General features: G+C 44.6%; 1 protein-coding gene across 2 annotated transcripts; it reads right to left on the bottom strand.

Moving 5' to 3' along the window:
• Positions 1-1,016: 1,016 nt before the first annotated feature.
• ganaba (glucosidase II alpha subunit a) lies at positions 1,017-13,104 on the bottom strand. 2 transcript variants are annotated; one of them, XM_021591254.3, is made up of 25 exons: positions 12,766-13,091; positions 12,405-12,506; positions 12,115-12,223; positions 11,822-11,949; positions 11,504-11,683; positions 11,137-11,202; positions 10,346-10,412; positions 9,965-10,061; positions 9,708-9,804; positions 9,236-9,407; positions 9,003-9,123; positions 6,724-6,959; positions 6,464-6,590; positions 4,759-4,838; positions 4,398-4,538; positions 4,152-4,248; positions 3,923-4,024; positions 3,579-3,822; positions 2,833-2,897; positions 2,594-2,670; positions 2,391-2,465; positions 2,130-2,243; positions 1,915-2,027; positions 1,718-1,818; positions 1,017-1,507 (listed from the first exon to the last, which is right to left on the bottom strand). In XM_021591254.3, exons 1-25 carry the CDS (start codon positions 12,783-12,785, stop codon positions 1,398-1,400), a joined length of 2,841 nt encoding a protein of 946 aa, XP_021446929.3. In that variant the 5' UTR covers positions 12,786-13,091; the 3' UTR covers positions 1,017-1,397. The 2 variants fall into 2 exon arrangements, with proteins under 2 accessions (XP_021446929.3, XP_036823315.2); XM_036967420.2 differs by lacking the exon at positions 11,137-11,202 and having other exon boundaries at positions 12,766-13,104.
• Between the last annotated feature and the right edge of the window lie 3,378 nt (positions 13,105-16,482).

The following is a 16,482-nucleotide window of genomic DNA, read 5'->3' as shown; positions in this document are numbered from 1 at the left end:
GACAATAACCAACAACACAAGGCCAAATCTACACTGTAGCAGGACAATAACCAACAACACAAGGCCAAATCTACACTGTAGCAGGACAATAACCTACAACACAAGGCCAAATCTACACTGTAGCAGGACAATAACCTACAACACAAGGCCAAATCTACACTGTAGCAGGACAATAACCAACAACACAAGGCCAAATCTACACTGTAGCAGGACAATAACCTACAACACAAGGCCAAATCTACACTGTAGCAGGACAATAACCTACAACACAAGGCCAAATCTACACTGTAGCAGGACAATAACCAACAACACAAGGCCAAATCTACACTGTAGCAGGACAATAACCTACAACACAAGGCCAAATCTACACTGTAGCAGGACAATAACCTACAACACAAGGCCAAATCTACACTGTAGCAGGACAATAACCTACAACACAAGGCCAAATCTACACTGTAGCAGGACAATAACCAACAACACAAGGCCAAATCTACACTGTAGACAGTGGATGTTCCAAGTGGCCAAGTTACAGTTTTGACTTAAATCTGCTTGGAAATTTATGGCAAGACTTGAAAATTGCTGTCTAGCCATGATCCTCAACACCTTCCCAGATCTTGCATAATCCAGGTATGCTAAAGCTCTTAAGAGACTTACCTAAGAAAATCACAGTTGTAAATTGCTGCCAAAAGGTGATTCAGGGGAGTGAATACTTATCTATTCAAGGTATAGTTATTTTTAATTTACATTCTAATAAAATATTCCACTTTGACAGAGCAATAATGTAGATCAATTACAAAAATCAAAAACTATTAAATTCATTTCAATCCCACTTTGTAATGCAACAAAATGTGAAAAAAATCCAAGGGGGTGAATACTTATAATACCCACTGTATTTCATAATGTCCGATAGAACGTCATCTCTTCTTCATACTTGTCTATTCACAATGCTAACCCATGTAAAAGCAAATTCATTAACTTGTAACAAAAATGGAAAGGAAAAAAATGCAAACATTACATTTGGACATTCATTGTCATCATTTATTTATTTTATTTAGCTAGTCATATAGAGTCTTATAGGGAGTCATTATCATCAGTCATAATTTCAACCCTGGAAAAAATATTTCTTAAAATTAAGTATCAAAGATTCAGCCTCTTGTTAGTGGTGCAGAATTTCTCCTGACTAACACCATTTGTGGTCCTGAGTTTCATACTCTTTCAACAACCCTGATCCATTTCTCCTGCGGTTTCTTTCTCAGGGTTCGGGTAACTGCTCCAAATCCTAGCCACACTTTTGAATCTGGTTGTGTGCTTTTCTGTAGTTGTATGTTTACTTGTTTGTCCAAAAGTCTGTGTGTGACATTTCATTTGTCTCTTGACTTCTGTGTGTGTGTCCTGTGTTACCGCAGATGTAATGTCCAGTTGACCCCTGCGTTCACGCCTGGCTTACGAAGAGTTAAGACTGCCGTGTCCGGGTCAAACTCAAACTCCACAGAAGACTCCCCACCATCTGTGGAGGATGGGTGAAGAACATCAGGCACATTGTAACAAACCACAATGTTCACGACCCTTACCACTTTATGCACTAGCCTGCCAACACAAAAATAACTTCGCTGCAACAAGTTATTTTTCCATTACCAGACCAGAAGCACGTTCAGGGGAAACTCCTAGCTCTACACGTGACACCATGTTGCCTGGTTATTAACGGTACATGACTAACCTGTCGCTGTGAGGGTGACAGCATCAGGCTTTTGAGCTCCCAGGATGTTCACCTGCTCTACCCAGGAGGCCGTGGGAAACTGGGAGTCAGGAGACAGATCACTGCAGCATCAGAGAAAGAGACAGGTTACACTCGATACAGAAACACAGGGGGAACATGGCCTGGTTGGAATGATAATGTTAGTTAGAGGGACAGACCTCGATGAGAGGCTGTTCGCAGTGAAACTCAGGCGTCTGTGAATAAACTGCTTGTCTGTCTTATGTTTAAAGGTGTGACCATCATCTATGTAAATCTCTCCTTCTGCATTGCCCTGGAACAAAGAGAAACATTTAAATGACGACAAAGCCCCTGCAAGTAAAATGGTACAACAACAATGGTAGTGATATCATAGTGGTGTAAACGAAGGTTATACCTGTGAGTCAAGGGCCACGTAGAGGGTGTAGGGATCGTTCTCCATGCAGGATGAGGACCTGCGAACACGGTTCTTCCGGCAGATAATGGAACCTCCTCGCTGGAACACTGGAATCTGTGAGAGGAAGAGGTGGTGGGACAGAGAAGAGAGAGAGAAAAGCGAGAGTTATTTGTGGGAAAAGGTGCTGAGAGGTGGGTGATGGCTAAAGACCATAGGAGTTGAGAGAAACAAACAGCAGATCCATGTTAACAGAGAACCTACTGAGCTCATGGTGACAGGGATAGAGAGGTTCTGAGCTCCATCATGTCTCTGGAACGTGTGGACGTCATACCAGACCTGTGACGGGGAGAGAAGCGCGAGGAGGTCAGAGGACGAGAAGGTATCAGGTTGATTGAACATGTGGTATATTTCAACAGGCAAAACTCCAGGTCAGCCTTCCCTCTCTCTCCATCCTCAAAACTCACCTCTCCATTCCCAGGTAAGTAGGCTGTGACCCCACTAGACCTTTCATCTGTTACAGGGTGAACCAGAAGATCTCTGCCTGATGAACACACAGGGGGAGAGGTAGCCTGGGGTAATGCATCATCCTCACCAGGTTGAAGAGCTCAACTTCATCCAAACATTTAAGTATTCAAAAGTATTGTACCATAACAAGTTAAGAAGTACATACCGGTCTAAAGGCCGCTCTCCCTAACCTACTTACCAATCAGGAACTCATTGTCAATGGAAAATGTGGCAATATCCTCTGGATACTCCACCCACAGGGGCCTATAGTACAGAGAGAGATAATACAACCCAAGGTGATTCAAAACACAAGGATTCTCTCTAATATCTTCTCAAAGACTGGTGCCAGCTATAGACCTTCAAAACATAGACGCGGCAGGGCTCGACATTAACACTTGTCCGCTTGCCTGGGCATGTAAAACAAATAGTCAGTAAGACGATTATAGAGTTAAGTTTTCCACATGGACAAGTAAAAAAAAAGCCTACTCCGATCAGAATTAGATAGTGTGCATCAAAAACCTGCACACCCAGTAGCTCTCCACATATGGGTTTTATACAGTAGCCTATCAGTGCAGTATTTTACTTTGTGGGGGGTTTAAGTGCGTTGCTCAAGGCCACAACGGCAGGAGACAATACATGGGATCAGAGACCATACATGGGATCAGAGACCATACATGGGATCAGAGACCATACATGGGATCAGAGACCATACATGGGATCAGAGACAATACATGGGATCAGAGACCATACATGGGATCAGAGACCATACATGGGATCAGAGACCAGCAGCCTTCCATTGTCAATCCCAGTGATAATAATGGTTATTATGGTGTTACAGAAGACTGTTTATTTTTGCACTAGTGACTTGAGCTGACAAGTAAAAAGTTAACAAAAAAATAAACTAAAAAGTGTCTAAAAACCCTACATGGGGCTTGATGAGCCTACCTCATAACAGGCTGGCCAGTGCGTTGGGCATGGTAGAACTGCAGGTACCAGTAGGGCAGAAGGGTGTAGCGCTGACGCACAGCCTCCCGGATGAGAGCTGTGTTGTCAGGGCCAAAAAGCCAGGGCTCCCTCCGCGGGGTGTCCAGATGGGCGTGGGCACGGAAGAAGGGCTGGTAGGCCCCCGCCTGGTACCAACGCACCAGCAGCTCCGCACTGGGAGTCTTAAAGAAACCCCCCACGTCAGCTGGGATGAGAGGAGTGATTAGGATACTTTAAGAATGACCATCAAACGAGGATAGACCGAGCCATCCAATCTGTGCAGCACCAATCCCTGCCAGCCTCACCTCCACAGAAGGAGATGCCAACCAGGCCCAGGCTGAGACACATGGGGATGGACATCTTCAGGTGGCCCCACTCAGCTGCATTATCACCAGTCCAAACTGCACCTGGAGGAGAGTGGGTGAATGCGTGTGTGAGAGAGTGAACACTTCAAGAGTGGGTTGGGGTTCAGTGAAGACATACAGTATACAACATTTATGGTAACCAGAGGGAGGTGTTATTGAAGGGTCTAACCATAGCGCTGAGACCCAGCAAAAAAGGCCCTGGTCAGGACAAAAGGCCTCTCCAACCCCCCGGAGCGCTGGATCTGACCCTCTGCTGTCGCCATTTGCTGAGAGAGGGAAAGAAGGGAAGACCGAGTAGATGGCAGTAAATAAGTAAGGATGCTGTAACTAATCCAAAACAATCCCAACAGTGTGGACAGTGAACACCCCCGGGGCTATCTAGTCCTAGTAACGCCCTTCCCTTCCCCTTCCTCACCACGTAGAAGCCGTATAGGTTGTGGATGTCTCTGTGCTCCCAGGGCCCATGGAGGGCATCCTTGTGCATGGTGACCTCTGGACCGTTGAACACAGACGGCTCGTTCATGTCGTTCCACGTGTACAGGTTCTCCATCGAGCCCTGGAGAAGAGAAACAGGAGATAATGACATGTCAGTACATCTGTGGTCTCAGTAGCTCAAGGCTCCAGCAGCGTTACTGGTTAACCAGTGACATCAATGCTAACTGACTCAGTGAAGAGGACAAAGTTTCCAAAGGAAGTCAAGAAAGAAGAAGGAAAGAGAAAAAAGTAACTGCGTTTAAAATGTGTAGATGAGACTAACTGACACAGGGTTTACTCACCTCATACTGGTCATAGGCAAACATGCTGGCCCACCACTTCCTCATCTCAGGGTTGGTAAAATCTGGGTAACCTGCATTCCCTTTTACAAGAAAATAGAGTACATATACATAACAGTTCTAAACAATTCTAGCCTTTGGGTGACTGAATCAGTAGAAAAACAGGCAAATCTTATACTGCGTTGACATTTATTGCCAAAATATTGCCCTGGAGGTAGAACTGAGAGATTTCCGTTAGATGGGGCAAATTGGCTATTTCAGAAAAATGTATGATTTAGCTTTTTGGTCTTAATTTAAAAAGGTTAGTGCTAGGCATTAGGGTTAGTGTTATGGTTAAGGTTAGGTTTAAAATCAGATTTCATGACTGTGGCTTTGCCAGCAAGTGACCACTCTGCAGATCTGCTTCCAGGGCAACATTCATGACAAATGCTAACCTGCACTGTGTTGTCTGGTACGTTTTAGAATTTATCAATCCATAAATACACTAAATTAACAAAGGTATGTGGACACCTGCTCGCCTAACATCCCATTCCAAAATCATGGGCATTAACATTGAATTGGTTCCCCCTTTGATGCTATAACAGCCTCCACTCTTCTGGGAAGGCCTTCCACTAGATGTTGGAACATTGCTGTGGGGACTAATGCCACAAGGGCATTAGTGAGGCCGGGCACTGATGTTGGGTGATTAGGCCTGTCACGCAGGCTTCGTTCCAGTTCATCCCAAAGGTGTTCGATGGGGTTGAGGTCAGTGCTCTGTGCAGGCCAGTTGTCACCGATCTCGACAAACCCTTTCTGTGTGGACCATGCTTCATGCACAGGGGCATTGTTATGCTGAAACAGAAACTTCCTCAAACTGTTGCCACAAAGTTTGAAGCACAGAATCGTCTAGAATGTAATTGTATGCTGTAGTGTTAACATCTCCCACCACTGGAAGTAAGGGGCCTAGCCCAAACCATGAAAAACAGCCCCAGACCATTATTCCTCCTCCACCAAACTTTACAGTTGGCACTATGCATTGGGGCAGGTAGCGTTCTCCGGGCATCCGCCAAACACAGATTTATCCGTCGGACTGTCAGATGGTGAAGCGTGATTCATCACTCCAGACAACGCATTTCCACTGCTTCAGAGTCCAATGGCAGCAAGCCATACACCATTCCAGCCAACGATTGGCATTGCGCATGGTGATCTTAGGCTTGTGTGCGGCTGCTCGGCCATGGAAACCCATTTCATGAAGCTCCCGACGAACTGTTATTGTGCTGGCGTTGCTTCCAGAGGCAGTTTGGAACTCTGTAGTGAATGTTGCAACCGAGAACAGACTATTTTTATGTGCCATGCGCTTCAGCACTCGGCGGTCCCGTTCTGTGAGCTTGTGTGGCCTACCACTTCGCGGCTGAGCCGTTGTTGCTCCTATACATTTCCACTTCACAATATCAGCACAAACAGTTGACTGGGGCAGCTCGAACAGGGCAGAAATTTGACGAACTGACTTGTTGGAAAGGTGGCATCCTATGACGGTGCCACGTTGAAAGTCACTGAGCTCTTCAGTAAGGCCATTCTACAGCCAATGTTTGTCTATGGAGATTGTATGGCTGTGTGCTCAATTTTATATACCTGTCAGCAATGGGTGTGACTGAAATAGCCAAATCCACTAATTTGAAGGGGTGTCCACATACTTTTGTACATAGTGTACATACTGACATGTTCCTACCTGGCCAGCACCAGCCCTCATAGTCTCCGCCATCTTTGTTTTTTATGTAGTAGCCTCGAGAGCGAATCTCAGTGTGGATCTTATAGCTGCTGTCCACCTTAATGTGAGGGTCCACTATGGTCACCATCTGTGGACAGCCGGGACAGGAGAGGACGCAGTGAGTAGAAGAGGAAGAGAGAACAGTGCCAAAAATGTAAATTATCTTCTCATTACCACACACACACCATTTCAAAATCCTATGTTTCCATCATTAAGTTCACCTTGCGTCTCTTATCCAGGAGGCCCTGCAGCATGTCTTTGGGCTGTGGGAACTTGTTGTTGTCCCAGGTGAAGTAGCGCTTGCCGTCCGTGTGCTCAATATCCAGCCAGATGAAGTCATAGGGGATGTCGTGTTCATCAAAGCCCTGGTCCACCGCACTCACATCTTCCTGGTCGTTGTAGTTCCAACGGCACTGGTGGTAGGCCAGCGAAGAGAGTGGGGGGAAGGCCTGAGTTCCTACGACAGCCAGAGAACAGGTCATTTCTAAAGTGAAGGTAACACACACTGAAAGAGCTGCAAAACCTGGACCCGTACAAATCAGCTGGGCTTGACAATCTGGACCCTCTATTCCTGAAACTATCCGCCGCCATTGTCGCAACCCCTATTACCAGCCTGTTCAACCTCTCATATCGTCTGAGATCCCCAAGGATTGGAAAGCTGCCGCAGTCATCCCCCTCTTCAAAGGGGGCGACACCCTGGACCCAAACTGTTACAGACCTATATCCATCCTGCCCTGCCTATCTAAGGTCTTCGAAAGCCAAGTCAACAAACAGGTCACTGACCATCTCGAATCCCACCGTACCTTCTCCGCTGTACAATCTGGTTTCTGAGCCGGTCACGGGTGTACCTTAGCCACGCTCAAGGTACTAAACGATATCATAACCGCCATCGATAAAAGACAGTACTGTGCAGCCGTCTTCATAGACCTTGCCAAGGCTTTCGACGTATTCTTATCGGCAGACTCAGTAGCCTCGGTTTTTCGGATGACTGCCTTACCTGGTTCACCAATTACTTTGCAGACAGAGTTCAGTGTGTCAAATCGGAGGGCATGCTGTCCGGTCCTCTGGCAGTCTCTATGGGGGTGCCACAGGGTTCAATTCTCGGGCCGACTCTTTTCTCTGTATGTATCAATGATGTTGCTCATGCTGCGGGCGATTCCCTGATCCACCTCTACGCAGACGACACCATTCTATATACTTCCGGCCCGTCCTTGGACACTGTGCCATCTAACCTCGAAACGAGCTTCAATGCCATACAACACTCCTTCCATGGCCTCCAACTGCTCTTAAACGCTAGTAAAACCAAATGCATGCTTTTCAACCGTTCGCTGCCTGCACCCGCACGCCTGACCAGCATCACCACCCTGGATGGTTCCGACCTTGAATATGTGGACATCTATAAGTACCTAGGTGTCTGGCTAGACTGTAAACTCTCCTTCCAGACCCATATCAAACATCTCCAATCGAAAATCAAATCAAGAGTCGGCTTTCTATTCCGCAACAAAGCCTCCTTCACTCACGCCGCCAAACATACCCTAGTAAAACTGACTATCCTACCGATCCTTGACTTCGGCGATGTCATCTACAAAATTGCTTCCAACACTCTACTCAGCAAACTGGATGCAGTTTATCACAGTGCCATCCGTTTTGTCACTAAAGCACCTTATACCACCCACCACTGCGACTTGTATGCTCTAGTCGGCTGGCCCTAGCTACATATTCGTCGCCAGACCCACTGGCTCCAAGTCATCTACAAGTCCATGCTAGGTAAAGCTCCGCCTTATCTCAGTTCACTGGTCACTGGTAGCACGCGCTCCAGCAGGTGTATCTCACTGATCATCCCTAAAGCCAACACCTCATTTGGCCGCCTTTCGTTCCAGTTCTCTGCTGCCTGTGACTGGAACGAATTGCAAAAATCGCTGAAGTTGGAGACTTTTATCTCCCTCACCAACTTCAAACATCTGCTATCTGAGCAGCTAACCGATCGCTGCAGCTGTACATAGTCTATTGGTAAATAGCCCACCCATTTTCACCTACCTCATCCCCATACTGTTTTTATTTATTTATTTTTCTGCTCTTTTGCACACCAACCTGTACATAACCATCTGATCATTTATCACTCCAGTGTTAATCTGCATAATTGTAATTATTCGCCTACCTTCTCATGCCTTTTGCACACAATGTATATAGACTCCCCTTTTTTCTACTGTGTTATTGACTTGTTAATTGTTTACTCCATGTGTAACTCTGTGTTGTCTGTTCACACTGCTATGCTTGATCTTGGCCAGGTCGCAGTTGCAAATGAGAACTTGTTCTCAACTTGCCTACCTGGTTAAATAAAGGTGAAATAAAAAAATAAAAAAAACGTCTGGGATAGGGAGCAGTGAAGGTATAAACCGACCATGTATTGAACATTAAAATGTGCTTGGTGTGAATGTGTAGAATATACCGTGAGTGACGTGTACCTGTGTTCCTGTTAGTGAGTGTGTAAGTAGTGTACCTGTTAAGGAAGAGTACTGTGTGAACACATCATTAGGTCGCGGTCCCAGCATGATGAAGACGTCAATGATGCCACTCTCAGAGATCCATCGGACGTCTGTCTGAGGGACCTCACTGGAGCCCTGAACGCAATCAAACATGCACAAAGAGGATTCAGAGATCAAACCAAGTGGATCCAAGGGCAAAGAAGGAAAGGCAAGACAGTGTGAGATCCAGTCACACACACACACCCACCTGTCCAGAGCTGACATCCACCCATGTCTCTGCTGCGTTAAGCCAGAAGAGACCCATAGTCCTGTGGGTGTTGTGTGAGAGGAGGACAGGCACTGCTCCATACAGAGCCATAGGGTTAAAGAGCTCATACTGGAACACATCCAGGTTATAAAGCCTGTAGGGGTCTCCTCCACTAAGGAGAGGAACAGGAATCACTGGGTTAGCACTGGATGACCAACAAAAGGGGCGGCAGGTAGCCTAGTGGTTAGAGCGTTGGACTAGTAACCGAAAGGTTGCAAGATCGAATCCCCGAGAATCTGTTGTTCTGCCACTGAACAAGGCAGTTAACCCACTGTTCCTAGGCCGTCATTGAAAATAGGAATTTGTTTTAACTGACTAGATACTGACCTAGATAATAAAAGTAAAATAAAAAATGAATCAGAAAACTACACTTTGACGAGACATTGGGGCAAAAGAGCGTTTATAGTCTCACTCTGTGTTTTTCAGTCTGAGGCCGTCTGCGTGTTCAGGGATGCCGTAGACGTGTTCTACTCCAGGCAGGGAGAAGTCCAGACTGATGGAGGAGGGACCTGGAGGACAGGAGGCAGGTTACATTAGAGCAGTGTTTTATTTATATATATTTGAATAATTAAACACATGATGTCAATGTTAAGTAAATAGGTGAAAACAAATAAATGGACTTGAGTAACAGTTTGTTTTACTATGGAATTGTAGTGTACAATGATGTACCATTAGGCTTGGTGTCAGCATGGGTCTTGAACGTCTCCTCCCACATTCCTGGCTGATCCACCTCTTCTTCTGCCTCCTCCTCCTCTCCTTCTGACACCTGGAAAGAGAGGGGTTTTGTGGAGAACCAGAAAAGAGGCCAAACGTGTAGCTCAAGTGTCTCAGAAAGGTGCTACTCGTACACACCCTAGTTCAAAGTTCACATCAAATTGATACCAGAAGTTGGAGCTCTTCTCGCACCCTACTAGGCTACTACTCACAACCTGTTATCTCTACACACTTTGAACACAAAAAATGGACAGAATGGGGTCTATAAATGCACCAATAAACCCATGCAGTGTTTGTCTCAGAACAATAAGGTATTTGGAATAGAACACCACACACCTTTTCCTTGTCATGCTTCTCTGTGTCCTCTTTCTCCCCAGCTTCCTCTGTGTCTGTTTGGCTTTTGCTGCATCACACAATAATACATATCAATGTCAAAAGAGTGATTGATTGCTATAGAAACCACATGGAGAAATGTGAAGAACAAGTAAAGCAATATAAACTGCTTTTCATCACCTGGATTGACATGTTGTTAGTGATCGATTGAAGGACAAACTCTTTCCATTTGATAATTGTCATTGAGTTAAACATGCATTATGTACTGGCATCTTGTTGACATAGCAGTTCATCTTAACTTGTGTTTGCATTGATCTTAATGTGGGGGTTGCACAAAAATGTGCAGATTTTAAGTTAGGATTCAGCCCATAGAAAATGACTTGGTAATGGGCTTTGTAATATGCCCACATTTCGAAACTTTGCAGGACAATGATTCAGAAGATTTTTTATTTGTTAATAATTATCCATGGGTAAACCAATCAAATCACTGAACAATAAAATATGACATGCAATAATTTGTTTAGTTTAGAGGGTGGTGGGAAGCTTAGCAAATATATGTACACTACACTGAGCAGTAGAGGCTGTACAGACTTATGAAGAAATTGCACACAGCAACATGTTTACATATATTTATTGTTGCTCTGGTAAAGTTAAGATCAAAAGTAAAAATCTGTTGACTTCATTTTTGACTTGTGGCATTTCTACTATAAGACAATACAGCCGCAAGCTATTTCAGTAGTTCAACTCAGGTGTCACACAAACATTACATCAAGAGGCAAGCTAAGACCAGTTACCTAGAGAAAACGCTCTTGATCTTATCCCACATGCTACCGACTGTGCTACTTATTTTGTGGGAAATACTGGAGGACATGGTGAGAAACAGGAGGGAAAGGAAAGGAACAGAATAGGACGGGAAAACAGATCAGTACAGCACAGCTAAGTGCATTTTAGAAAACCTTTAAGACAATTATCAAATTCAGCAGGAGAGCACAAGTGGAAGCCTTCATTAAAAGCCTTCCATGAAATTACACAACATATATTACACGGCAATATTCCGTCAAAGTCCATCACAGGTCTAGTATATGCATTCAATTGCATTGTTCCATGTGATATAAATGCATGGTTTCATCCTGTACATGCAAGACTGCATAAGCGACTCACGTGTCCTTGCGTATGCGGAGCTGCTCGAAGGCTAGCAGGCCCCGGGAGTTGAGGGACAGCAGCACCTGTGGGCCCTCCATGATGTCCAGGCGGAAGGGCTGGGCACTGAGGATGAGCCTCCAGTCCTCCCCACCCAGAGACAACACCACCCTGTGCTCATCCTGGGCCAACACTGACATACTGTATTGGAGAGAAACAGACATCACACCCATGCCAACACACCCACTATGGACCTTCTCTATACTTTACATCCATTACAAAACCATCCCAGAATGTGAGACATCAATAGTGGGCTGATATTGAAATGAACAAACTCACAGTTCAGTGGGAGGGTCAGTGATGAGAACATCAGGCACCTCATATCGAGGCTTGATGGGCTTCAGCTCATTGATCTTCACTCTGGTCATGTTCCCCTGAAGGCGATACAACTCGAGCAGCAAGAGCACCTGAACACAGGCAATGAAATGATCACATGGTTTGCACGATGTGGAAGAACACTAAGTGTATGGTGGATTTCCATTGTGTGCCATTCAAGTAATCCATTGAAAGTAATTTCACCCAATCTCCATGACAACTTATTTACGTGTGCAGCAGGTCTTGTTCATTCTGACCTTATTATTGTTATTCAGGAGCTGCACTGTGAGGTGGGAGTCACCGAGTTCCAGGGTCTCCAGTAAGGCTGTGTATGATGACTGGCCTGGCTTCATCGCCCTTTGACGACTACACACACACACACACACACACACACACACACACACACACACACACACACACACACACACACACACACACACACACACACACACACGTTATTTGGTTTAGGTCTCAAAATGTCCATCTAGGTAACGTTATTGTTGTTACACATTTTTCTACAAGTTAATTGATGGTAGGCAGCCATCACCTGCAGAAGGCACTCTGGTCACATGTTTTGAAGTTGCTGCGATCCACAGCTTGAGTGATGCTCAGGAAAACAGACAGCACGAGCACACGATATAAGCACATCCTAGGGAAGAATGGAAATAAACAGTGATGTAACTATGTTTGCAATTATCATATTCCAGCTAGCTAAATCATGTTGCTGCTGAACTGATTAGTTAGGTAGGTAGTTTTCCTCTAGGTAGCAAGCTATCCGTGACAAAAGACAACTGACCAAATGCGGCATTTATAGATAATATCCACAAAGACTGATGCAATAGTACACATGTTTTCTGTTGTAATGGCTTGCTAGCAGGCTAACTGAACCTGAATTCTGAAATAACTACCGTTCAATGAAGCTCGCCATCTTGATTCAGCTTGCTTACGCTCTCGATTCAGCTTGCTTACGCTCTCAAGCCTCGCCCCTTCAAATCATGTGCACGCGGATGATTTGACAAATAGAAAGTATAGATGCCTATAAGAAACAAAATGTGTTATTTGGGGGACAGTCAGAGCCAACCCTGTCCATCTTGTAGACGTATTGGCACATTTTCGAATTAGACGAACTCCTGTTATTGTCTTAACTTGAAATGATAGTGGGATGCTATAATAACAAACGCTCTAAACATGGTGCTTTCTGTTAACCGTTGCTTAGCGTTTTGATCTTGAATGCGCTCCACATTGCCGCGAGTCATTCAATGATTGGTCAGTTCATTTTGACGAGGGAGGCGCGTGTGCATAGCAAAGGTGCGTTAAACACGTTGGGGTTTTGGAACGTTCAGATAGAAATATACTATGTAGAACAGGAAGCACTTCGGCTCTATTCGTTCATGTAATTTCTATTTGCAACGTTCGGCAACTGAAAGTAGCCAGTAGTCCATCCCAAATTAATGGAAAAGATGGGTATGGTACTGTCTAAAATTAAATGAGAAAGATGCCACGTGGCATGGATTCAACATTAGACTATTTCTGAAGTTTGCTATTATGGAAAGCAGGAAAGCAAAGGCTGGCTTTTTCAAACAGAAATTTGCATCCTCTAGCTCTAACTCCAAAAAGTTTTGGGACACTGTAAAGACCATGGAAAACAAGAGCACCTCCTCCCAGCTGCCCACTGCACTGAGGCTAGGTAACACTGTCACCAACGATAAATCCATGATAATCGAGAATTTCAATTTCTACGACTGGCCATGCTTTCCTCCTGGCTACCCCAACCCCGGCCAACAGTTCCGTACCCCCCGCAGCTACTTGCCCAAGCCTCCCCAGCTACTCCTTCACCAAAATCCAGATAGCAGATGTTCTGAAAGAGCTGTAAAACCTTTACCCATGCAAATCAGCTGGGCTAGACAATCTGGACCCTCTCTTTCTAAAATTATCTGTCGCCAACCCCTATTACCAGTCTGTTCAACCTCTCTTTCATATCGTCCGAGATCCCTAAAGATTGGAAAGCTGCCACGGTCATCCCCGTCTTCAAAGGGGGTGACACTCGACCCAAACTGTTATAGACCAATATCCATCCTGCCCTGCCTTTCTAAAGTCTTCGAAAGCCAAGTTAATAAACAGATCACTGACCATTTTGAATCTCATTGTACCTTCTCCGCTGTGCAATCCGGTTTCCTAGCTGGTCACGGGTGCACCTCAGCCACGCTCAAGGTACTAAACGATATCATAACCGCCATTGATAAAATATTGTACTGTGCAGCCGTCTTCATTGACCTGGCCAAGGCTTTCGACTCTGTCAATCACCGTATTCTTATCGGCAGACTCAACAGCCTTGGTTTCTCAAATGACTGCCTCGCCTGGTTCACCAACTACTTCTCAGACAGATTTCAGTGTGTCAAATCGGAGGGTGTACTATGGGTGTACCACAGGGTTCAATTCTCGAGCCGACTCTTTTCTCTGTATATATCAACGATGTCGCTCTTACTGCGGGTGATTCCCTGATCCACCTCTATGCAGACGACACCATTCTGTATACATCTGGCCCTTCTTTGGACACTGTGTTAACAAACCTCCAAACGAGCTTCAATACCATACAACACTCCTTCCGTGGCCTCCAACTCCTCTTAAACACTAATAAAACTAAATGCATGCTTTTCAACCGTTCGCTGCCCGCACCTGCCGGCCCAACTAGCATCACTACTCTGGACGGTTCTGACTTAGAATATGTAGACAACTACAAATATCTAGGTGTCTGGCTAGACTGTAAACTCTCCTTCCAGACTCATATTACACATCTCCAATCCAAAATTAAATCTAGAATCCCGATTTCGCAACAAAGCCTCCTTCACTCACGCCGCCAAACATACCCTAGTAAAACTGACTATCCTACCGATCCTCGACTTCGTCGATGTCATTTACCAAATAGCCTCCAACACTCTACTCAGCAAACTGGATGCAGTCTATCACAGTGACATCCGTTTTGTCACCAAAGCCTCATATACCACCCACCACTGCGACCTGTATGCTCTAGTCGGCTGGCCCTCGCTACATATTCATCGCCAGACCCACTGGCTCCCGGTCACCTATAAGTCTTTGGTAGGTAAAGACCCGCCTTATCTCAGCTCACTTGTCACGATAACAACACCCACCCGTAGCACGCGCTCCAGCAGGTATATCTCACTGGTCATCCCCAAAGCCAACACCTCCTTTGGCCGCCTTTCCTTCCAGTTCTCTGCTGCCAATGACTGGAACGAATTGCAAAAATCGCTGAAGCTGGAGACTTATATTTCCCTCACTAACTTTAAACATCAGCTATCTGAGCAGCTAACCGATCGCTGCAGCTGTACATAGTCCATCTGTAAATAGCCCACCCAATCTACCTACCTCATCCCCATATTGTTTTTATGTACTTTTCTGCTCTTTTGCACATCAGTATTTCTACTTGCACATTATCATCTGCACATCTATCACTCCGGTGTTAATTTGCTAAATTGTAATTACTTCGCTACTATGGCCTATTTATTGCCTTACCTCCTCATGCCACTTGCACACATTGTATATATACTTTTTAAAAAATGGTTTATTCTATTGTGTTATTGACGCTTGTTTATGTAACTCTGTGTTGTTGTTTGTGTCGCACTGCTTTGCTTTATCTTGGCCAGGTTGCAGTTGTAAATGAGAACTGGTTCTTCAACCAGCCTACCTGGTTTAAATAAAGGTGAAATATATTATATATTTTTTAAAGATTGTTTTATAATGGCATTTTATTATGGTTAATTGAATTCCTATTGGATAGCCATTAGCAACATTATGAGCACACATTGTATAGAAAGGCTTTCAAGTTTAAAACCCGTTGTGAGTATAGGCTTCCGAGTGGCACAGCGGTCTAAGGCACTGCATCTCAATGCTAGAGGTGTCACTACAGACCCTGTTTTGATTCCAGGCTGTATTACAACCGGCCGTGATTGGGAGTCCCATTTGACGGCGCACAACTGGCCAAGAGTTGTCTGGGTTAGTGTTTTGCCGGGGTAGGCCATCATTATAAATAATAATTTGTTCTTAAGTGACTTGCCTAGTTAAATAAAGGTTAAAGAAAAAATCAAGTTGAACTATAGTTGATATAACTGTATTTGCTTTCCAAATTCAGGTCTGAACATTTTCATTATATATTTAAAAAAGACTTAATTTAAAAAATCTTATTGTTGTGAATTTATATGTACATTTGTCATTTGTATTGCAGCGCTTAAATCGTTGCAGCTTCCTTCTTTCTTGTTATGGATTGATGTTACTTTTTATGATCACTTTATAAACAATCCATAACAGACAAGAAGAAAGTTTCATAAAAGAAGCCGACCATAACACACCAGACATGTTACATCATTTCAATGCTAAACCTGGTCTAACAGTGGAAACTGTTGGTCCCAAGAAAGCACCAATCACTCATTTCCATTAGACAGTTAAATAGATTATCTCATTGGCAAAGGAAACTCTAGTTGAAAGCCATCCATATTTTGAGAGGTCAGCTCTGCATATTTTGAGAGGTCCGCTCAACATAACTCACAAGTACTACTCCAACAGTCAGAGATCAGTGTTTACTACCCAAAATAGACTGTGAAAATCCAATT

Source organism: Oncorhynchus mykiss, chromosome 29 (assembly GCF_057628025.1).
Source record: "Oncorhynchus mykiss isolate SJ-2025 chromosome 29, ASM5762802v1, whole genome shotgun sequence".
NCBI lineage: Eukaryota > Metazoa > Chordata > Actinopteri > Salmoniformes > Salmonidae > Oncorhynchus > Oncorhynchus mykiss.
The sequence above is the reverse complement of the archived record's forward strand: the minus strand, read 5'-3'. Positions and strand labels throughout refer to the sequence as shown.